This window comes from Eumetopias jubatus, unplaced genomic scaffold (genome assembly GCF_037043125.1).
Source record: "Eumetopias jubatus isolate StellerSeaLion01/CBP00866 unplaced genomic scaffold, mEumJub1_p1.0 scaffold_9, whole genome shotgun sequence".
Classification (NCBI taxonomy): domain Eukaryota; kingdom Metazoa; phylum Chordata; class Mammalia; order Carnivora; family Otariidae; genus Eumetopias; species Eumetopias jubatus.
The window spans coordinates 8,560,057-8,583,156 of NW_028274815.1; the positions used below are offsets into that span (position 1 = coordinate 8,560,057).

At 52.5% G+C, this 23,100-nt stretch overlaps 1 protein-coding gene across 1 annotated transcript; it reads left to right on the forward strand.

The window, feature by feature from the left end:
* Positions 1-12,223: 12,223 nt before the first annotated feature.
* KCNF1 (potassium voltage-gated channel modifier subfamily F member 1) lies at positions 12,224-13,711 on the forward strand. Its single transcript, XM_028099287.2, has one exon. It carries the CDS (start codon positions 12,227-12,229, stop codon positions 13,709-13,711), a length of 1,485 nt encoding a protein of 494 aa, XP_027955088.1. The 5' UTR covers positions 12,224-12,226.
* Positions 13,712-23,100: the final 9,389 nt, after the last annotated feature.

A 23,100-nucleotide genomic window follows, 5' to 3' on the forward strand; every position in this document is an offset into this window, starting at 1 on the left:
CCTGACTGGGTGGGGGCCAGGGAGAGAGACCGGCAGACAAGGCGGTGAATGGGGCAAGGCTCCGAGGGAAAGGACTCTGCCCTTATTCTCCCCGACTGCACTCCCTTGGGGGTCAACGTCTTGGGTTCTGGGCACTGCAGCCCCCTGGGGATCGTGTTGCCTGCGAGAAGTGGCCTTGCATGGGTAGAAATTCCTCTAGCCACCCCCCTGCCCACCAAGTCCACATCAAAGGGACAACTGTGTCCTCTTGCTGGGTTGTCTTTGTTCAGACCCCTTGTCTGCCCCACTTTCCGCCACCCATGCTGTCCTTCCCTTGACCTGCCAGCCGCCACCTGCTTGCTTGCTTCTCCCACTTGCAGCCACACTCCTGCCCCCCCCGTTAGCACGCACCTCGCTGCTGGCCCCTCACATCAGGTCTGAGCATTCCATCCTGCTTTGGCCTTCGGAGCCCTCAGTGAATACCCCGAGCCCAAATTCTCAGCTTGATCAGCAAGACCTGTGTTCTTGGCCACTGGCAGCCCCAGGCTGGATTGTAGGCAGATTGGTCAAGGATTATTTCCTGGCCACTGGATTTTACTCTTTGAAGTCTTTCTTGTCCTTCTGCATCCTTCTAGTGGGCTTTCTCTATTTTCTGCCCAGCTCAGGCTCACTTCATCTAGTCCTCCCCACCTCCTATCACATCCCACCCAGCAAAACCTGCTCCAAGATCAGCTCTGCACAATTAGGACGGCTGCCTAGCTCCAAGACGCACCAGGGGCCGTGTCCGTGACCTTTCCTTCGTCCCCATCCCTGTCCAGTGGGTCCAAGAAAAAGAAGCACAGGACCCAAATGGATTCTCTCTTCTGCTATACTTTCTGCCTCTGTTTCTGCTCCCAGTTCAGAAGAATTTTTAAGAGGATCTGACTTCTCCAGCTCTGGAAAGCTCCAGATTCCTGGGCCTTTGGCTCTTTAGGATAGCAGTCTAGTTTTGCTAAAAACAGCAGAGAAGTCTTCCCTTAGCAAAGTTACATTTTCTCTTTTGCTTTCTGCTTTCAGATGGGTCCCCCTCAGTCCTAGGCTTGTCTCCTTGAAGGGCACCATGGAAGGCTGCAAGAAGCAACCGGCCGCCTCAGCATCTAACAATTCCCTTCTAAGCTTACCCCAGTGCTAGGGCCTTGGTAAAATATGGTCTGTATCCCAAGGAACCACAGATTGTTGTTAGGCACCTGTTTTGCATGTGCAAACCAAGAATGCCAACATATCAACCTCAAATCCTGTCTACTTGCTAGCTTCCATTCAACCAATTGCAGATCTTAAGTCTCATGTAATGATTACATTTCCTTGTACAAAATTTGGTAATGGTGATGCTGAAGTTTGCAACCTAAAGTGGTTTAAGCAATAAAAAAACTGATCACTTCAGGATCAGTTTGATCTAGGTGTTTTAACACTACAAGGACATTGGTGTCTGTCTCTCCATTCCGTCTTTGACCATGTCCACTTCCTCTGAAGGCTGGCTGTTCTCAAGGTTGCAAGATGAATGCCACCAGCTTTCAGAAAAACTACGCTTGCACATTCAGATCCAGAAGGAGAGGGAGCTCCTCTTGCCTCATCCATCCAACAAACATCTTTTGTTCTGCTTTGATTGGAGCAACTTAGATCCTGTCCACTCCTCATCCCCATGGCCAGGGAAACACTGTGAGAGATTTGTGGCTGGGCCACTCACCTTTCCCTAGAACATTCATGGGGGCAAGGGAGATATATACATGTCAAGGGGGTGATGTTAGTGGCTCAGAGTGATGAGGATCCCTTTGAAGCTGGGGTGGGAGTCATCCCAGCCAGACTCCAAGGCTACTACACACTGCAGGGCAGTGGAATGAAAGCCGGAGAGGTGAACACAGTGAGCAATGCTGTGTTAGTGCACTCACAACGCACCGGAACAAAATATGGGTGTGAGCATCTTCCCAATACCCAACCTCTTTCCGCTTCCTTTTCCATCTGACCGTTAGCATATTTTTACAGACAAGGACATTAGAGCTCACTTATCCTGGAAAGCAAAGAAGCTTAAATCTGATTACTTAGGTCTCATTTCAATGCCAATATTATAAAAAATCGTTGCAACGATAGCGACTCCTCACATCATAGTTCACAATGCGCTTCCTTTATTGTTCAAAATAACCATCTGATGTGGGTCTAGTGAGTATTATCTCTATGTTGTAGAAGAGCTGACTGAGACTCAAGGAGGCAAAGTGACCTGTCTAAGGGCACACAGCTAGTACATGGCAGAGGTGGGACTCAAAGCTCAGTTTTTGACTAGAGATCCAACCTTCACGGCCTCAGGGTGTGGAATAACTTCGCCATCAGGAAGTAGAACAAGGGCTCTTTTCTTCTCAAGAGTTTTCATGTTGTACCTCTCCCTGTTCCCTTCATAGAATGAGCTCCCCATCTCTAGAGGCATCCAAGTTGAGACAGAGTGTCTGCTAGGAAGGATACAGTGGGTGAAAAGTTGACCTAACTGATCTGTTTCCTTCCAGTTCTGAGGTTCTGGGGCACCAAGTTTTCTGGAAACTTGGCGTCTCCCAGGGTCCAGCTGTATACCTGGGAAGTCCTATTCGGTTGTTATAGCTATATGAGGAAGAAGCTTCTGCCCCCACAGGGCTCGGCTTATGCAGCCCAGGGTGTGACTAAGGCACAGGAGGCTCCCAAGGACACTGACACCATATATATGGATGACTGGATACTGACTAGGAGGAAAGGCACTGAGCTCATGACATCGTAATTATTTGGTTCTCTTGCACTGAAACATCCCCCAAATGACAGTAATTATCAAGTCCTGCCTGACATGACATTTTCTTCAAAACGTGAGAAGACAGTCCTGAAATTTCTCTCTTTATTCCTATCCGCCTTCCCTCCCTCTATCCATCCCACCTCCCACTCTGCTCCCGGTTCAGCCTACACCGCTCTCCTCATTCCACGCCATGCCCTTTCTCTCCTCCTCTGACCCATGACACCCCCCCCCCTTCCCATCGTCTGGCCAGGAGCAGATGAGGAGCTGGGAGCACCGAGAGACAAGCATTCGTCAGACACTTCCCAGGGTGGGACCCTGAGGGGCTCTGAAGGTGCACTGACATCGGGGGCTGAGCCCACATGTGTGGCAGGCCCTTTGCTGAATTCTGTGGGGTATCAACAGGTGCTGGCTGTCTCTATGTCTCAAGTTCCCTTTCCCCTGTGCTGATCTGGGGATGGGGTTTCTTACATGGCAGCTAATCCTCAGTGAAGACACTGGACTTGGACATACATACTCACATAGATTTGTTTTAAAGTCGTTACTTACTTAAAACATGTAATAAACTTATTTTTTTAAGGCAGCTGTGTGTTTGTAGCAAAATTGATTGGAAAGTATAGAATTCTCATGTACCCCATTTTTAAATCAGGTTATTCATTTTCTTCTGGTTGAGTTTTAAAGAGCTTTTGGTATATTCCGGATAACAGTCCTTTATCACCTGTGTTTTTTGCAAATATATTTCTCTCAGTCTGTGGATCATCTTCTAATTCTTTTGACATTGTCTTTTTCAAAGCAGAAGTTTTTAGTTTTAGTTAAGTCCAGCTTATTGGTTATTTCTTTCCTGGATCATGCCTTTGGTGTTATATTTTTGAAGGCACCACCATACCCAAGGCCATCTAGATTTTCTATTACATTATCTTCCAGGAGTTTTATAGTTTTGTGTTTTAGAGTTAGGTCTGTGATCCATTTTGAGTTAGTTTTTGTGAAGGGAGTAAAGCCTAGTCTAGATTCCTTTTGTCACACGTGGATGTCCAGTCGCTCCAGCACTATTTGTTGAAAAGACTAATCTTTGTTTTGTATTGTCTTTGCCCTTTGGTCAAAGAATAGATGACTGTGCTTATGTGCGTCTATTGCTGGGCTCTCTACTCTATTCCACTGATATATTTGTGGATTTTTTTTTCTACTGCCACACTATCTTGATTACTGTAGCTTTATAGTAAGTCTTAAAGTCAGGTGGTGTCAGTCCTCTGATTTTGTTCTTCTCCTTCAATATTGAGTTGGCTATTGTGAACCTTTTGTCTCTCCATATAAACTTTAGAATGAGTTTGTCGATATCTACAAACTAGCTTGCTGGGATTATGATCGGGATTGCACCGAGTTTATAGATCAAGTTGGGAAGAACTGACATCTTGACAAAATGCATCTTCCTGTCCATGAACATGGGATAACTTTCCATATATTTAGTTCATCAGAGTTTTGTAGATTTCCTCATACAGAACTTGTTTAAATTTTGTCAGATTTATACCTAACTATTTCTTTGGGGGGGGATGCTAATGTAAATAGTAATGCAGTAGTGTATCTTTGAGTTAATTAAAGGGTGATTCTTCTGGGTGGGCCTGGCCTAATTAGGTAAGCTTCTTAAAAGAGGAGTCAAGTCTTCGCTGAGATCAAAGAGGTTCTGCTGCTGGCCTCAAAGAAGATTAAGCCTCCATGAGTCCTATAGTTTCAGGAAATTTTGCCACATGAGCAGGGAAGAGGGGCCTGAGCTTCAGACAGGACCCCAGCTGCAGCCAACACTTTGCAGCCTTGAGAGACCTTGAGCAAAGGACCTGGCTAAGCCTCAGCAAGACTCAAGGAAACTACAAGATAATAAATGTTTGTCATCTTAAACTGCCAAGTTTGTGGTAATTCATTCATTACACAGGAACAGAAAACTAATATGCTATGTACAACACTGACCTCTGGGGAATAGGAAGTTGGGGAATGCAAATATGGGGTTTCCCATTTTTCAAATTTTTACAATGAGTATATGTTAATTTTGCAATTAAAGGAAAAGAAAATACTGAAGGACTTGTTTTTAAAAGAGTTTTCAGGGAGCCTGGGTGGCTCAGTTGGTTGAGCATCTGACTCGTGATTCTGGCTCAGGTCTTGATCTCATGGGTTGTGGGCTCTAGCTCCCCCACCCCACCCCTGCATTGGGCTTTGCACTCAGCAGGGAGTCTGCTTGGAATTCTCTCTCTCTCTCCTTCCCCCCACACATGTGCTCTCTCTCCAATAAATAAATCTTTAAAAAAAAGAGTTTTCTTTTATACTCCCAGTGTGCTTTAAAAGCAAGTTCAAAAGCAAACAACATCCACCCCTCTCCTGGGGACTGCTCTACTCTGAACTGGTGAGGCCTGAAGCATGAGAGTCCCATCGTCTGTTTTCTAAATGTGCTTTTCTTTTAAGAAAGTCAAAGCAACTTAATCTCAGGCCCAGAGGGGGTACTACCTGCCAGCCTCCAGGGTAGCTGTCCTCGCCAAGCATCTCTGACATCTTTGTAAATATCTGGGACGTGCGGTGGCCCTGTCATGTGCACAGTCCTCCCACTCACGACCCGAGCTGGGTGACTCACAGTGAATGGAGCCAGGGAGGCGGAGGTATGAGGCTGCAAAGGCACATGCCCACAGCGGGACTGGCATCCGAAAAGTCCAAGTCCCTACCTTTTTCCCCCCTTTGCCTTCACATGTTCAGCATCTTATAGCTCACGAAGCCCCTTCACGCCCATTATTTTGCTTGTTCCTTATAAAATCTTGCACTCAGGAAGGAAAGCTCACTAGTTCCATTTTGCAGGTGAAAAGACTGAGGCATAGAAAAGAAAAAAGCAGCTCAGGAGCTGGGACAAAACTGACATTTCCCGATGATTCAGTTTTACATCATTCTCTCCTCCACCCCTGTTCTCGATTCAATATCCCTTCCACCCAACCGGCCTCCTGCACTGGACTCCCAGGGACAGTTTATTCAGACAGGAGTTGGTGGGTTTCTGGTCAATCTTTGGGGCCCCAGGGTCAGCTCACTGCACGCATAGGTGCACAGCCAACAATGAAATATAAATTTCCAATGGAGTACAGAAGTGAATCCTGATGAAAGGTATTATTAAATTCAGCTAAATACAAAGAAATTTCAACTGAACAGAACTGATTATTCCATAAAAAGGGAGTAGATTACAGTTTGCATCATTCGTTGTCTAGACAAATCACTTAGATACACATGTGCTGGTTTTAATTAGCGCCATGGACATTGAGCATTCTGTAGCCCAAAATGTTATTGTTCAACAAATAAAAAAATACATATTTAATAAAGAAAACTATAGCTCAGACAATCACTGTATGATTTTTTTTTTTTATAGAATAGACTGTGGGGTTTTTTTTTTCCTGTCCCTATTTAAATGAAAAGTCTACATGAGTCAAAATTGTTGCTGCTTCTTGTGCCTGATGGAAGGTTTTGTGTTCCCCACCCCCCTTGATATCACGAAATGTACAATTCTAATAGCAGTCCTATGCAGGACTGAATATACCACAGCACGACACTTTCTATTTTTAGCCAAAAAATCCAGACTTTCCCCCCCTGGTTTGGTCCTTCTTCAAATTCTTGATGGATCTAGCCTCCTGCTCAAGTTTCTACACATCAGTGACCTTCGATGAGAAGACAGCCAATGGATTTTTTTTTTAACCTATGGCATTCCAGTCTAACCCCGCACAAAATCCAGACAGGGTCTAGGGGTCGAATGAGGAAGCACCCGTACTGGAGCTGTGGCAATGGGGGAGGGCTAGGGAAGACATGGCAGGTGTGAGGGAGCAGGAAGCATGTCTTGGTCAGCTTGTGTTGCTGTAACAAAACCCTCCTGGCAGGTGGAAGTCCAAGATCAAGGTCCTGTTACTGTTTCTAGTGAGGACTCCCTTCTTGGCTTGTAGATGGCCACCTTCTAGGTCTTCACATAGTTTTCCTCTGTGTGTGACATGGGAGGGATATCTCTGGTGTCTTTTCTTAAAAGGACAGTAATTCTATTAGATTAGGGCCTACACTTTTATTACCTTAATTCTGTCCTGAAAGGCCCCATCTCCAAATACAGTCACATTTAAGTTAAGGTTTCAACATATGAATTTGGGAGGTGGGGAGACACAATTCAGCCCCTGGTAGAGGCGGTGGTACAGGCCTGGGGAGAGCACCCAGTGGGGAAGAATCCATAAACCTCACCTGCAAGTGCCTCTCAGGGCAGGTGCATGGACAGCGCCCTGGGTGGGGGGTGGTGGGGTGAGAAGCGGAGGGCATTCTGTGCTCAGGCCTGTTGGCAGCCAAGGCCCTGAAGCTTGCGAGGCTTTGGGAAGGAGGTTTAGAGGCTGGCACGTGGGGCTTGCAGGTTTGGAGGGGTGAGTGCATGCAGCCTTCTTTCTGCTCCTTTCTCTGAGATGCTGGGGCTGCTTCCCACACGGCAGGGTTTCGGTGCCTGCCTCGCCTCTCCCCTCCTCCAAGCTTTGGCTTCTGGCCAGAGGGAACACCTGTGCTCCAGCAGCATCTTGGACCTAGAGACCATACCGAGAGGTGGCTGCGGTTGGGGGGACCCTACCTGCCTGAGGGATCACCATCACACCCCACATGCACACCTAAGCCAAGCAAAGGCCCTAAGCAATCGCAGCATCTTCCTTTTCAAACCTCTTCTCAGAATTTCCGGGAAGGGGGCTACCCCTCAGCGCCCCCTGTAGGGAAATTCAGGAACCACCACTCCTTGCAGGTACCTTTCAGCTACCCCATTACTGCAAACTAATTATTAGTTACAAAAAACATATTCTCTACTAGAGTATGCACCCAGCTACCACACCCAGGGTGGAGGGTGTATGTGTGTGCTTTCCACTGGAGCTTAATAAATATTTGAATAAATGAATGGTTGTTTTAAAGCCCATTAAATTTACACTAAGATGCAATTTGAAGGTAACGCTGCAGGTTAACAAAGGAGCAACTGAGAAGTGTAGTCATATGAGTAGAGATTGGAACACGAATATGGGGCGTGTGTAGGAGGGAGCATGCTGTACCACATGGGACAGAGATTTGGCCTTAGTGCCAGGCAGGCCTCAGTTCAAAGCTCAGCTCCACGGTCACTAGTTGTATGACCAGAATATGTGAGGTGAAGCACGTGGGCTATCACAGCATCCTATGGGGGTTCAGACCCCCAACTTTGACACCCGCCGGTTGAGTGATCTTGGCGGGTTACCTGACATCTCATTTCCTCAGAGAGTTGCATATGGGAATTAAATGAGCCAAGTGCAAAGCGCTCAGAAAGCACTTGGCTCATGGTGCGCTTAAAATAAATATTATTATTACTCAACCTTTCTGAATCTCAGCTTCTTACTCTGTAGTAACAGGTTGCAGGCTGATTTTAAATGGAAAGGAAATAAATTTGTAAAAAGAAATTTCACCAAACAATACTTAGTTTGTGTGATGTAGTCTAATATCTTCATTTTTATTCTAGCTCATTAAAGAAAATGAGTGACCCAGCAGATGGATTTCATGATCCATTAGTGCGTAGAAACTTAAGGTTAAAAAAACCCAGCCTACAGATGTGGAGAAAGGGGAACCCTCCTACACTGTTGGTGGGAAAGCAAGCTGGTGCAACCCCTCTGGAAAACAGTATGGAGGTTCCTCAAACAGTTGAAATTAGAGCTACCATTCGATCCAGCAATTGCACTACTGGGTATTTACCCCAAAGATACAAATGTAGGGACCCGAAGGGGTACGTGCACCCCAATGTTTATAGCAGCAATGTCCACAATAGCCAAACTGTGGAAAGAGCCAAGATGTCCATCGACAGATGAATGGATAAAGAAGAGGTGGTATATATACACAATGGAATATTATGCAGCCATCAAAAGGAATGAGATCTTGCCATTTGCAACGACGTGGATGGAACTGGAGGGTGTTATGCTGAGTGAAATAAGTCAATCAGAGAAAGACATGTATCATATGACCTCACTGATATGAGGAATTCTTAATCTCAGGAACAAACTGAGGGTTGCTGGAGTGGTCGGGGGTGGGAGGGATGGGGTGGCTGGGTGATAGACATTGGGGAGGGTATGTGCTACGGTGAGCGCTGTGAATTGTGTAAGACTGTTGAATCACAGATCTGTACTTCTGAAACAAATAACGCAACATATTTTCAGGAAAAAAAAAGAAAAAGAAGAAGATAGCAGGAGAGGAAGAATGAAGGGGAGTAAGTCAGAGGGGGAGACGAACCAGGAGAGATGATGGACTCTGAAAAACAAACTGAGGGTTCTAGAGGGGAGGGGGGTGGGGGATGGGTCAGCCTGGTGATGGGTATTAAAAAGGGCACGTTCTGCATGGAGCACTGGGTGTTATGAACAAACAATGAATCATGGAACACTACACCAAAACAAATTATGTAATATATGGTGATTAACATAACAATAAAAAATTAAAAAAAAAAACCCAGCCTACAGAATGTGTGTGTGTGTAAATTTTAATTCCAGTATCGTTAACGGTAAGTTATTTTAGTTTCAAGCATACAATATAGTGATTCAACAATTTTGTACACTACTCGGTGCTCATTTATCCTTATCTCCAACACCTACTTCACCGATCCTTCCACCCGCCTCACCAGTTTGTTGTCTATGGTCAAGTATCTGGTTTTCTGTTTGTCTCTTTTTCTCTCTTTGTCCATTTGTTTTGTTTCTTAAATTCCACATATGACTGAAATTGTGTGGTATTTGTCTTTCTCTGACTGACTTAACTTCACTTAGCATTATTCTCTCTAGCTCCATCCTTGTTGTTGCAAATGGCAAGATTTCATTCTTTTTTATGGCTGAGTCATATTCCATCGTATAGATATACCACATCTTCTTTATCCGGTTATCAGTCAATGGACACTTGGACTGCTTCCATAATTTAGCTGTTGTAGATAATGCTGCTCTCAACATAGGGGTGCATGCATCTTTTCAAATTTGTGTTTTCATATTCTTTGGGTAAATACCCAATAGTGCAATTACTGAATCATAAGGTAGCTCTATTTTTAATTTTTTGAGGACCCCCCCATAGTGTTTTCCAGAGTGGCTGCCCCAGTTTGCATTCCCACCAACGGTGCACGAGGGTTCCCTTTTCTCCACATCCTCGCCAACACCTGTTGTTTCTCGTGGTTTTGATTTTAGCTATTCTGACAGGTGTGAGGTGAGATCTCCTTGTGGTTTTGATTTGCATTTCCCTGCTGATGAGTCTACAGAATGTATTTTTAATATAGTTTATTTTTTCAGAGCAGTTTTAGGGTCACAGAAAAATTAAGCAGAAAGTACAGAGAGTTCCTGCATACCCCCTGCTCTGCACACACTCAGCTTCCCCCACTACCAGTATCCCTCACCAGAGGGGCACGTTTGTTACAATTGACGAAACCTACAGTGACACAGCATTATCACCCCAAAGTCCGTAGTTTACATTGGTGTTCACTCCTGCTGTTGTACATTCTGTGGGTTTGCCAAATGTATATGTACCCACCATTACAATATATTGTCAGAATAGTTTCACTGCCCTAAAAATCCTTCGTGCTTGCCTAGTCACCTCTCCCTCTAGAATATATATTTTTTAAGATTTTATTTATTTACTTGACAGAGAGAGAGCACAAGCAGGGGGAGCAGCAGACAGAGGGAGAGGGAGAAGCAGGCTCCCCATTGAGCAGGCAGCCAGAGATGTGTGGCTCCATCCCAGGACCGTGGGATGATGACCTGAGCCAAAGGCAGGCCATTAACTGAGCCACCCAGGCGCCCCTAGAATTTTTTTTTTTTTTAGACTTTATTTATTCATTTGAGAGAGAGAAAGAGCACAAGCAGGGGGAGAGGCAGAGGGAGAAACAGACTCCCCGCTGAGCTGCGATTTCCCCACCTGGGTCTCGATCCCAGGACCTGGAGATTGTGACCTGTGCCAAAGGCAGATGCTTAACCATCTGAGCCACCCAGGCACCCCTAGAATATTTTTTTAAACACAGTCTCCAGGTCACAGATGATGCTCAGTAATTTGCAGTGTATAGATCACGCTGCAGGCTAGTGCAATGGTTCGGGCATGTGAGCTGCTGAAAGACAGCTGTGGCCACAAGCCCAGAAGAGAGGGGAGGGTGTGGGAAGGGCAGGCAGGCCTTGGCGACAGAATGGGGAATGAGGAGGCAGGAGCCTGGGGTTGCACGGGCTCTGGAAGCTAGTGGTGGTGGTGGGCTGCAGAGAAATAGGAAGTGGTGGACAGCAAGGCCTTCAAGGCAGAATTTCAACCTGCTAACCTGACGTGGATCCATTGGCCAGGACTGCAGGAAGCTCTCTGGATGAAGTGGTGGCCCAACTGGGCTCTACTTCCCTTGCGCTGTGTGATGTTGGGCAAGTCCTTTCTCTCCTACAGGGGCTACCCTGGATGTCCTACACCGTGAAGGCAAAAAGGTGCCGCCAACAGCCCGGCAGCGTTAGGGAGCGGTAGGGAACCTTCAAGGACCACGCAGGATGGGTGGGAGTCTGAGACAAGGAGGCACCAGGGACGCAGGCGGGAGCAGCCTCGGAAGGGGCTTTCTTGGGCACGTATTCCTGCCGAGCAACAGGCAGCCAGCCGTGTTCTTTCGCCATCGGTCTTCTCTACACAGCCGAGAGAAACTTTCCAGCCTGAGCCGCCAGCCGCTTTAAAGCCTGAGCTCCGGGCCGCCCCCGGTGACCCTCTGCGCCCGGGAGGGGCGGGCGGTGGCGCGCTGCTGGCGGCGGTGGCGGAGGCGGAGGTGGCGGCGGCAGCTGGGCCGGTCCGCCCAAGGGTTAACCCGTTCCCCGCAGCTGCCGCGCGTGCCTTGCAGAATTTCACCAGAAGAGGGTACAGTTTGAAAAGCTCTTGACGTCAGGCTGGAATTCCTATTGTGTTTAGAAAGGGCTCGGGCAAAGCAAGCCCAAGTTCTCTCTCCGCACACCTCGGCGGACTGCGTGGGTCCGGCAGCTCCGCGACTCGTCCCGCGCGGGAGGCGCCCGCGGGAACCCGCGCGTCTCGGGGACCTGCGCGCCGCTGCCTGCGCGTCCCGGGGGGCAGAGGACCGCCGCCCAAGAGGGGACCCCGGTCCCGCCGGAGGCCGAGCCGAAGCGGCGGGTCGCGCCGCCCGGGAGCGGGGGTGAGTGTCCAGGGCGAGGCCGGTGGCCGCGAAAGCCCCCCCTCCCACCCCCCGCCCCGCCGGCGCGCCCCGGCGCCCGCATGCCCGGCCGGAGCCCCGCGGCCGGGTGCATGCCTCCCCCGCGGCGCGCCCCTGCCGCCTGCCGCCCGCTGTGAGCGCCCCTCCAGGCAGGCGGGCGCCGGCGGGCTTCCCCGAGGGCGGCGCACGGCTGGGACCCCCCGGACCCGCGGCGGCTGGCGGCGGCGGCGGCGGCGGCGGCGGGGCGCGGAGCTGAGGCTGAGCGGGCGCTCGCGGGGAGGATGGACGCGGCCGGGGAGCGCAGCCTCCCGGAGCCGGGCAGCCAGGACTCCCGGGCCGGCGACGACATCGAGATCGTCGTCAACGTGGGGGGCGTGCGGCAGGTGCTGTACGGGGACCTCCTCAGCCAGTACCCGGAGACCCGGCTGGCCGAGCTCATGGGCTGCTTGGCGGGGGGCTACGACACCATCTTCTCCCTGTGCGACGACTATGACCCCGGGAAGCGCGAATTCTACTTCGACAGGGACCCGGACGCCTTCAAGTGTGTCATCGAGGTGTACTATTTTGGGGAGGTCCACATGAAGAAGGGCATCTGCCCCATCTGCTTCAAGAACGAGATGGACTTCTGGAAGGTGGACCTCAAGTTCCTGGACGACTGCTGCAAGAGCCACCTGAGCGAGAAGCGCGAGGAGCTGGAGGAGATCGCGCGCCGCGTGCAGCTCATCCTGGATGACCTGGGCGTGGACTCGGCCGAGGGTCGCTGGCGGCGCTGCCAGAAGTGCGTCTGGAAGTTCCTGGAGAAGCCCGAGTCGTCGTGCCCGGCGCGGGTGGTGGCCGTGCTGTCCTTCCTGCTCATCCTCATCTCGTCGGTGGTCATGTGCATGGGCACCATCCCCGAGCTGCAGGTGCTGGACGCCGACGGCAACCGCGTGGAGCACCCGACGCTGGAGAACGTGGAGACGGCGTGCATCGGCTGGTTCACGCTGGAGTACCTGCTGCGCCTCTTCTCCTCGCCCAACAAGCTGCACTTCGCCCTGTCCTTCATGAACATCGTGGACGTGCTGGCCATCCTCCCCTTCTACGTGAGCCTCACGCTCACGCACCTGGGCGCCCGCATGATGGAGCTGACCAACGTGCAGCAGGCCGTGCAGGCCCTGCGGATCATGCGCATCGCCCGCATCTTCAAGCTGGCCCGCCACTCGTCGGGCCTGCAGACCCTCACCTACGCCCTCAAGCGCAGCTTCAAGGAACTGGGGCTGCTGCTCATGTATCTGGCCGTGGGCATCTTTGTCTTCTCGGCCCTGGGCTACACCATGGAGCAGAGCCACCCCGAGACCCTGTTTAAGAGCATCCCCCAGTCCTTCTGGTGGGCCATCATCACCATGACGACCGTTGGCTACGGTGACATCTACCCCAAGACCACTCTGGGCAAGCTCAACGCGGCCATCAGCTTCTTGTGTGGGGTCATTGCCATTGCCCTGCCCATCCACCCTATCATCAACAACTTCGTCAGGTACTACAACAAGCAGCGGGTCCTGGAGACAGCCGCCAAGCACGAGCTGGAGCTGATGGAGCTCAACTCGAGCAGTGCGGGTGAGGGCAAAGTGGGGTGCTCCCGCAGTGACCTGGACAGCCTCCCGCCAGAGCCCGTCGGGGAGGAGGGGCCGAGCTGGAGCAGCCGGCTGAAGATCTCCCACAGCGACACCTTCATCCCTCTCCTGACCGAGGAGAAGCACCACAGGACCCGGCTCCAGAGTTGCAAGTGACGAGGGTCTTCCGGGCACAGATGGACCCGGCCAGTGGACGGATGGACAGGTGTGATGGGCCTGTCCATGACTTTCTGGGAGGGGCTGTCTTTTGTCCCCTCAACCGTCTCCTGAACAGAACTCTGAAGGCCCCCTTGGGCACCTCTGGTGAGGCTGGGTAAGAACCCTTTGTGTTGGCGGCAGTCAGGAGCCTGTGGGGAGAGAGGGGTGTCCAGGAGTCGCGGGCAGTGTGGGGTGACGGAGGCCATGGTCTGGCTGATGGCAGGAGCCCTTGCCCGGTTCTGTATCTCCTTCAATAAAGCCTCCTGCTCTGTGCACCCACCTGCGTTGTAGGTTCTGTCCCAGGCTGGCCGTCCCCCGATACCCCACCCCTCAGACATGGCTCGGGTGCACGCAGTGCCAGGCGGGGAAGTAGGTGTGCAGCCCAGGGGGGGCTATTTTTAGTTGAGAGCTAATTAAAGAAGGGTTCATACACAGGGTTCTGCGCCAAGGAGCCTTGCCACATTCCAGGAGGCTCTGTGCCGGCAACTCCTTCCTTCTGTTTCCTTCTGAGGAAAAGCTTGCTCCCAGGAGGGGAAGAGTTCACCGAGCTAGAAACACCGAGTGGCGTGGTTACCACTTATTTATCACCTGTGGGAGGCCCTTTTCACAACTTCTTTCCATTCCTTCCAGCAACCCTGCTAGATAGGTATCCCCATTTGACAGATGAAGAAATTGAGGCCCGAGACCACACAGAGCAGGGATTCAGTCCCAGGTGTAAAGATCCTAAAGCCCGTGCATTCTCTTTGCTTTGAGGTGGCCCTGGGACAGAGGCGTGTGCTTGGGCCCACAAGGGAGGGGAGAGCTGAGCCTCCTCAGGGTGGGTGTGCCTGTCCTCCCGCCCATCCTTCCTTCTAGAACCAGGACCTCTGCCGTATCAGCTGAATGGGCAAACCCGAGTGTGCCCGGGTGGCCCACTTCCAGCCTGGTCTATGAACCCCAGAGGAACAGAGACAGACAGACTTCCTCATTCCCAGGGAATGAGGAAGATATCTCTGAGATGTCTTCCAGCTCAAATACTTTTCTCGCATTTTTCTTTAGCTCTTTTCTCCCCCCACCCCGACTCCTTTAGCTGTGTGGTCTCAGGCCTGTTGATCAACCTCTCTGATCCTCATTGTGATCATTCATTAAGGGGGGGGCTATTAAAATTATCTCAGAGACCCATGGTGCTTAACGCAGTGCCTGGCACATAGTAGCTGCTCAGTAAATGAATTAATGACCGCCATCTCTATGACTGTGTGCTGAGAGGGAGACGAGTCCCATAGCTGTCTCCTCTGGCCTCCAAGGTCGGGGCTGGGTTTGTGCAGTGGCAAGGGGAGGGGACAGGGCCCTGCCACACTGTTCGTAGTCAAAGGCAGTCCCCTTGGACAGACTTGGTCCTGGCAGGCTCTTCTCCCTGGCTATCTATCTTCCAGGAGCCCCAGAGTTCTGTTCTTTCTTTCCCGGCTGAGGCAGCTGATGCCCAGGAAAGAGCCATGGTCGGGGAGTAGGGTCGGTGATGCCCCCAGTCTTTCCTCTTCTCTGAGCCCTGGTTTACCTGCAGGCATACAGAGGGATGGTTTCTCTGGGCTCTTTCCAGGATTTCAAAGCCTAGGGCTTTGTAGTGTTGAGGACTCCAGGGGGTGGGAGGCTGCCCTGTGGTAAGGGGACTTGGAAGGGAGGCCTCGAGAGAGTCAGGGCCATCCCCGTGGGGAGCAAGGCTCCTCCCCCCAAGTTTCACCAGGGAAATACTGGGTCAGGGGACCAAGGGAGGTAGAGGAAGGAGGTGGGGCTGGGACTGTGGGACTCAGTGGCGGTGGAGAGGTGGGGAGGAAGGGGTTGTTGCTTGGTCTGTGTGGGCCTTGGCTCAGTGGGGGCTCTGGAGCCGAAGTGCGGGAAAAGTTCCTGGTTGGGGAGAGGCCAGGAGGACCCTGGATCAGGAGGCGCCTTCTCTTTGGTTCACCTGGGGGTAAGGGAAGAGTATATAAAGATAGCTGCAAAAGCATCTCGGAGTCCAGCTCATCTACCGGAAGGAGGAGACTGTGTCTGGAGACGATGGGGATTTGTCTGAGAACCTTCGTGAATTAGGATTAGATGGTGTCCCGGTGTCAGAGGAGCTCAGAGGGGGACAGGCTGGTTGTGGAGGAGTGGCCAGAGGCAGCTGTGGGAGCCAAGGCGGAGGGGCAGCCCTCTCTCCCTGGGGAATCTTTGCAGGGTACATTAGAACTGCCTGGGAGCTCTACAAAATCCTGGTGGGCAGCCGGCACCCACACCCGTTACATGAGAATCCTAGGGTGACACCCAGGCATCAGAATTTTTAAAAAACTTTCAAGTGCACACGAGTCATCTGGAGCTCTTGCTAAAATGCAGAATCAGTAGATCTGCCTGGGCCCCTGAAATCCTGCATTTCCAACAAACCCCCAGGTACAGCCACTACCTTCCAGGAACCCCGGGGCTGGTCCTGAAGTCACACTTGGAGTATCAAGAGGCCAGAACAGGAGCAGGCAAGCTACGGCCAGGGCCCCAAATATAGCCTGCCATCTGTACAGCCCATGACCTAAGAAGGCTTTTTACACTTTTAAATGGTTAAAAAAACAATCGGAGAAAGAATAACGTTTTGTGACACATGAAAAGTATCTGAAATTCAAATGAAGTCTTAGTGGGACAGAGCCAAGCCCATTTCTCAGATTGTCTCTGGCTCAAGGGCGGAGGTGAGTAGTTGTGAAGGAGATCACCTGGCCCTCAGAGCCCAAACTATCTCTTATCTGGCCCTGTACAGCCACAGCGCACCAACCCTGGGTGTGGGAAATGAGATCTCTTGGGCCTTGAAGCATGAGTAAGAGTTCTCCCGGAAGCAGAAGGAGCTGTGCAAAACCCAGGAACATCATGAGCAGAGACCCAGGAGCAGGGGGCCCTCTTCCGAGGGGGCTGGACTTGGGTCCCTCTCGGTGTCCCCCGGGGGTCAGAGCTGCCTTCCTTTCTTTCCTTCTGAGAATCCCCAAGTCCTGGCTTCCTACATCGGGCTCTCTGCAAACCCCGGCTCCTGCCTTGCAAGCCAGTCTCTCCCTCCCTTCCTGACCTCTCGTCCATGGTGTCACCAAATCTCCCCTCGCTTGGGACCAGAGCCTAAACATCCTTTTCTCTGACTTGGGTGATTCTGACAAACTTGTTGGGCCTCGTTAGTTTCTGAGAGAGAAAGAAAGAAAAATATGTTTCATGGAATCGCAGAATATCCAAGTTCAAAGGAAAGTAGGTATCGTCTAGTCCAGCTCTCCTCCAATGAACTGATGGGGAAATGTGGTACCAAATCCTGTGCAGTCGAGTGAGGGGGAATTCATTAAAGGCCTGCAGCTCACAGCCAGATCGAGGGGCCCCTTTGTTCTCACAGTGTTGAGAGCATTGTGCCATTTCGAAGACAGAATTGTGAGTGCAAGTCTCTGTGTGTGTGTGTGTAAAAACAAATCATGCAGTGCATTAGTTATCCTCAGTTTTACGGATAAGGGAACTGAGGTCCAGAGAGCAGAGGCAACAGGCTTGTGGCCGTGTGCCATCCTTGGTGGCTGACGTAGGAGCTGCGTCCATGGCCTGCAGCCCACCCTTACCCACAGCCAGGCCAGGATGCTCTCGCGGTCTCCGTCAGAACTCAGGGCCCCAGAGACTCTCACTTGGTGTTTGCCCCCGAGCTTCCTAATGGCAAGATGCTGTCATCTGATCTCTTAGAAAGCCACACTCCAGATGGACTGGTTCTGGCGGTGGTGTTTTTTTAAGGAAAGATTGAGAAGGAAAACACATTTCCTTGAGCAGGCAGCTTTGGACCAGATGCTTGGGCCATGCACGGTTCAAGATCCATGTTGGCAATGGTAGGAGGTGTCTGGAGCATAAAACCTGCCATCTGGGGTCTGGAGGTACCACCGAAAGAAAACAATGAAACAAAATACCCAGAAAATGGGGGAAAAAAAAATCTGTGAAAATGGCAAGACCTGAAATTCTTTCACACACTCTTCCTAAGAAACCCTGAGAGGCAGGTAAGACTCTGGCAATTGCCTGGGGTTTCAGGAATGGGTGCACATTGCCGGATTTGAAGGGGGTCCTGTTAACAGGGGAGTTCCGGCAATGTGGGCCAGGGCGGCGGATGCTTGGGAGGCAGGGGGGCCCTTGCCTGCCCCTGGCCCAGGCAGGGGAGGGGCTGCCTGCTCCTCCTAAGCCCCAGCCAGGCCCAGTCCTCTCCGCTGCCCCGCAGATGCCTCCTGACATCTCCTGGGAAACATGGGGCAGGTGTTTCCAGAAAGGCCTCCCACCTTCCCGCCGGAGACAAGCCGGATCTGTGCACCGCACTCGCAGGGACATATGTAGCAGCAGATTTGTAAGCGGATTTTAGCTGTACCCCTAATCTGAGGTGGAAGCCCCCCTGAAAGGCTTTTCTCCCCTCGTAGCCGCCCGAGATGCAGCTACAGGGATGCTGTGGGTTTTCAAGAGGGAAAGAAACAGAAGCAAAGATTAGGGGACTGCGCTCCATCATTTTACTGCCACGGTCAGCCAGCCAGACTGGGAGCCAGGGCGGCCGTCAGCGTGACCTTATTTCCCTCTCTGGACAACCGGCCAGAAAGGTGTGGCTGGTCCTGTGGCGGATGACACGCGTGCAGTCACGCAGCTGAAGGGAGGTCCGCGGGGGAGTCCAGCTCAGGCGGGGTGCCCGCCAGCCTGCAAAGCGGCATCTCTCCCCACCACTGCCGGCCCTTCCATCGGGCTTGCTGGGAGGGAGAGAGCCACCCTCCGTGGGCGTCTGCCGGCGACCACCTGCCAGTGGGCACGTGGCTTCTCCCCAAACACAAGCGCGATGGCTCTTGACAAGGGCTTGGCTGGGCAGACGGGACCCGGGCTTGCTGCGGTGGCAGCCCAACTCCGGGAGGAGGTGCAGGTATGAACACACGGGCCAGTGTCTGTGGGCGCACGTGTTGGCGAAGCGGTCGGGACCCGGGCTTTGAAGCCAGGCGCCTTGTCCCTGCCATATAGTCTGGCTCCTCGCTGGATCTGGAGGGGTGGAGCTGACCTGGCCTTAGAGTGGAGGCCTCAGGGGAGGCCCAGCCAGCTCACAGGTGGACTGGAGCCTCCAGGACCATAGGTTCGCCTCTTGCACCTGAGGGGGTACGGGAGGTGGGAGCAGAGCCCTCCCCTCTCCCTCCCGGTGGTGCCTCCCCTGCCCCAGACTAGTAGCATGGCACTCGAGGCCATTCAGGGCAGGCTCCAAAGTCTCTCTCCAGCTTCATCTCCCACTGCCCCCACCCCCAGCCCCCTCCACTGCACCAGACCCGGATCCCAAACACTGGCGCCTCTGTACTCCCTCCTCTGAGCAGGGGACTGCTGTTGTCCCTACGGCCCTTGCAGCTTTCCACTACCCCTGCTTCCAGACCAGGATGAAAGTCCCTCTTCCCTGCTCCCAGCTAACGCTGCCTCCTACGTGGCCCAGAGAGGGGCAGCAAGCATGCTGGAAAGACTCCCGAGTCAACCACCTCACTCCAAACCAGGCGAAATACACCGTCGCCAGAGCCAGACCCCCTGATCCTGTCTCCGTGCGCACCTCCCTCTCTGTCCGCTCCCCAACCACTCCTCGCCACAGGTTTGGGCCAAGTGTCAAAACTGAGGTTTTATTTATTTATTTATAAAGATTTTATTCATTTATTTGAGAGACAGAGAGCAAGTGAGAGGAGAAGTAGAGAGAATCTGAAGCAGACTCCGTACCGAGCACAGAGCCTGATGCGGGGCTCGATCCCACAACCGTGAGATCATGATCTGAGCTGAAGGCAAACGCTTGACTGACTGAGCCACCAGGCGCCCTGACCTTCTCTTCCTTAGATTCTACAGGGGCTTGTCTTGTCTCTTGGTGGTGGGGACAGATCATCAGTTTCCAGGGTAGGGGAGGGGGGCTTCCCAACTTGACAATTCTCTGGGGCACCAGCTGGGTGTCTACACTTTAACACAATTCCGGCACTATCTGCCTGGAGATAGCATCAGATTCCAGAGGTTAGGGCTCGGTCCTACAAGACTGCCTGTACCAGCAGTTGGTCGACGGGAGGTTCCAGCGGCCTCCATGAACTCAGGATGCCAGTCACACGTCCAGGTTGTCCCCGGCCTCTGACCCGCTGGCTCTAAATCACAGGTTCCCCCCACCCCGTCCTTGGGTTGGATTCATTTGCTAGAGAGGTTCACAGAACTCAGAGAAACACTTTCCTTATTAGATTACAGGTTTATTTCAAAAAGACAGAATTCACGAACAGCCAGGTGGAAGAGATGCTTAGGGCGGGGTGCAGGGTAAGGGTGCCGAGCTCCTATGCCCTCTCTGAGCCTGCCCCAAATCTCCACGTGTTCACCAACCTGAAAGCTCTCAAAACCCTGTCTTTGGGGGTTTAGATGGAGGCTTTATTAGATAGGCATGATGGATTAACTCACTGGCCACTGGTGCTTGAACTCAACTTGGAGGCCCTCTCCTCTCCCCGGGGTGGGACTGAATGTTCCAGCCTCTGATCACACGGTTGGCTCCACTAGCAACCCACCCTGTCCTTAGTGATGTCCAAAAGTCCCCTCCATAGCAGAACAAAAGAACCTTCGCCGCTCTCATCGCTTAGGAAACTCCAAGGGTTTTAGGACCTCTGCCAGAAATGGGGACGAAGACCAAATATATATATTTCTTATAATAAATCACAATATCACAGCGTCTTACCTCTCCGGCTGCGGCCCGCGGTCGCGCTTGCCCGGCACAGAGGAGTGCTAAGTGTTTACACCGAATGAGCAAGCATTTAATTGAATCCTCGCTGAGGAAGCTGGAAGGTGTTTTGGTCAGAAAGCCCTAAAGGGGGAGTTGCCGTGAGCACCAGCCCATTGGGGACAACTCTACGGAGGCCGTTCTTGTGCCTGGCCCCCTGCCCAGCCCAGGGGTGGAGGGACCCCCAGCCTGCCACACATGCGGGGCCTGGTCTACGGGCTGTGTCCACCGGGCACCCCGGGTGATCCCCGAGGCCTTGCTTGCTCCTGCAGTCATGGCTTTTCTGAGAGGAAAGCCAGCACCCTCCAAGCTCTACTGTAAACAGTGAGAAATTTATAGCAGAGTTTCCCAGAGCAGAGCCCAGCGCAAGGCCTGGTGGGTGAAGTGGGTGCCACAGCCCAGCCCACAGGCCATGCCATTTCTGCTGCTCCTAGGGGCAGCCTCACTTCAAAATGGGGACATTGGCTCAGTGCAGGGAGCCTGTGGGAGGTGGGGTCACATGTTGGAGATGGGCAGGTGACAACCTAGACCCTCGTCCCCTCTCTGCTTCCAGTGGTCTGGAGCTTCGGGTCTGGCTGGGAAGCCATATTCTTCCCAGAGAATGTTCTGAAGCAATACTCAGAATACAAGGTGAGGCCCCTGCTGCCCTCACTGCCCAAAGCCGGCAGTCCTCGAAGAAAATGGCACCTCAGGGGTCTGGTGAACCTAGGAGAGGGGCAGCCAGTGGGCCCCGGCTGCATCCACCATGGCCTGTTTACTATAAAAGGCCACTCACTTGTCCCCTGCTCCCAGTCCCTGGCATCCATTTTCGGTGCAACAAAGTCATTTGCCAAAACTGCTGATTCAATAAGTTCTCACCTTGCTTAACCTCCTCCTTCCCCCCTCCTCCCACCACCAAACCCGGCTCTTGAGGTAAGGTCCAAATTCCTTGTTGTCCCTTTGGGGCCTCTAGAATGAGCAGTATGGCTTGCTCCTCCCCATTCCCTCTCTGTTCCACCCTCACACAGGCCATCGAGTGGGATGCTCTGGGCCACAAGTGACCAGGAAACCTGAACCGTGCCGGCTTAAACAATAGCATTTTGCTTTAGGCTAAGGGCAAGTCAGCTTCAGGCTTGGCTTGATCCAGGGGCCTGGCTTCCTTTCCCTGCAGCTGTCCCAGCTCTGCCTCCTCCAAGTGCAGGCCCTATCCTCTGCTAGCAGGATGGCTGCAACACCTATATGCTCACCTCTAGGAAAGCAGGCTGACAGAACAAAGAAAACTTTCCCAGAAGCTCCCAGCAGATATCCCCTTATCCTCTTTTCAGTGGCCCAAGTTGGGTCCTATGCCCATTGTTGGATCCATTCTTGCAGTCAGGGGAGGGTCATCTGCTGAGGCCTGGGTTAGGGCAGCCCTCACTGACACAGGAGGGGGCTACTGTGACCGGGCGGGAGTATTCCGGGCCATATACCTGACGTTCAGATAGCTCCGTCTTAGAGCCAGACACCCAAAGGCACAACTCGCCACCGGGTCCAGCCCGGGGCCCAGCAGGCCTTTGTGAAATGCCTCCACGCCCCGCAGGTCTGGACACGGAGCCTCGTAGTTTGGTGACCTGTGGCCAGAGGTAAGCCGTCTGTTGCCCACACACCCGAAGTCCACAGTATTAGAGAGAGAGCAGGAAAATGACAGTAAGACGCTCTCGTTTGCGAGGTGGTCAGCTGAGCTGTCACAGACCTGTAGGACTCTTCATAGCCACTGGTCCGGCTGCGCGACTCGGGGCCAGCCAGGTTCTGAGCTTTGCATTTGGGGAAGTATCCTCAGTCCACTGTCCCTAGTCTGCTCTTGGGAGACTCTCCCGTGACTGTGGTCCTCCAAGGTGGCTGCAGGGGTCCCTCCTGCAGCAGGTACCGAGGTGGGGCCCGGGCTCTGTTTCCTGTGCCGGGGGGACCAGACTGCCGTCAGCCAGGCTTAGGGCCTCCCGGACATCCTCCCTCTTCCCTGCCTCGTGGGCTGCCAGTCCATTCTGTGGTCCACGGTCAGATACAAAGATCTTGTTGAGCCTGTTTCGGGGGGAAACCCCTCTCTCCTGGTTACAGGCTCTGTCTCTGCCTACCACCCCGAAACTTGGCCTCACGGCCGCCCCATTCCCACTGGCCCGTTGTGTGGGCCACTAACCAATTACATGATGCGGCAAAGCACCAGCTCTTCCCAGCCCCCAGGCTGCTTGGTCATTGGCCCCTGGTTTCCTAGGACATGGCTGGGGGACTCTCACTGTGGCAGTGTCAAGCTAGTGGCATGTCCCTTCTGATTTCTTTTAGCAACTTTCAGCTCTTCTCTGCTAGTATGAATCTCAGTCGCGAATTTGTCCCTAACAAACACCCCTGTTGCCTCTCGCTGGCCAGAACTGGGTCATCCCTGTGGTTAGGGGATGGCCATGCCCTGGCTGGTATAGGCCTGGGTTCCTGAAACAATCCTTGGTAGAAGAGGGTTGCAGCAAGGAGGAGAGGAGGGTGCCGAGCAGAGGTGGCCACGGCACCCATTACCCTGGAATAATGGCCACTGCCCAGCCCCACCCCCACCTTTCCCCTCACCTCTGGGCAGTCCCTAATTCTCCCGCCCCTTCTGCGGGAACAC

What these genes read in the sequence shown, in the direction of transcription:
- KCNF1 (XM_028099287.2), top strand. Translation starts at nt 12,227, where the DNA reads ATGGACGCGGCCGGGGAGCGCAGCCTCCCGGAGCCGGGCAGCCAGGAC.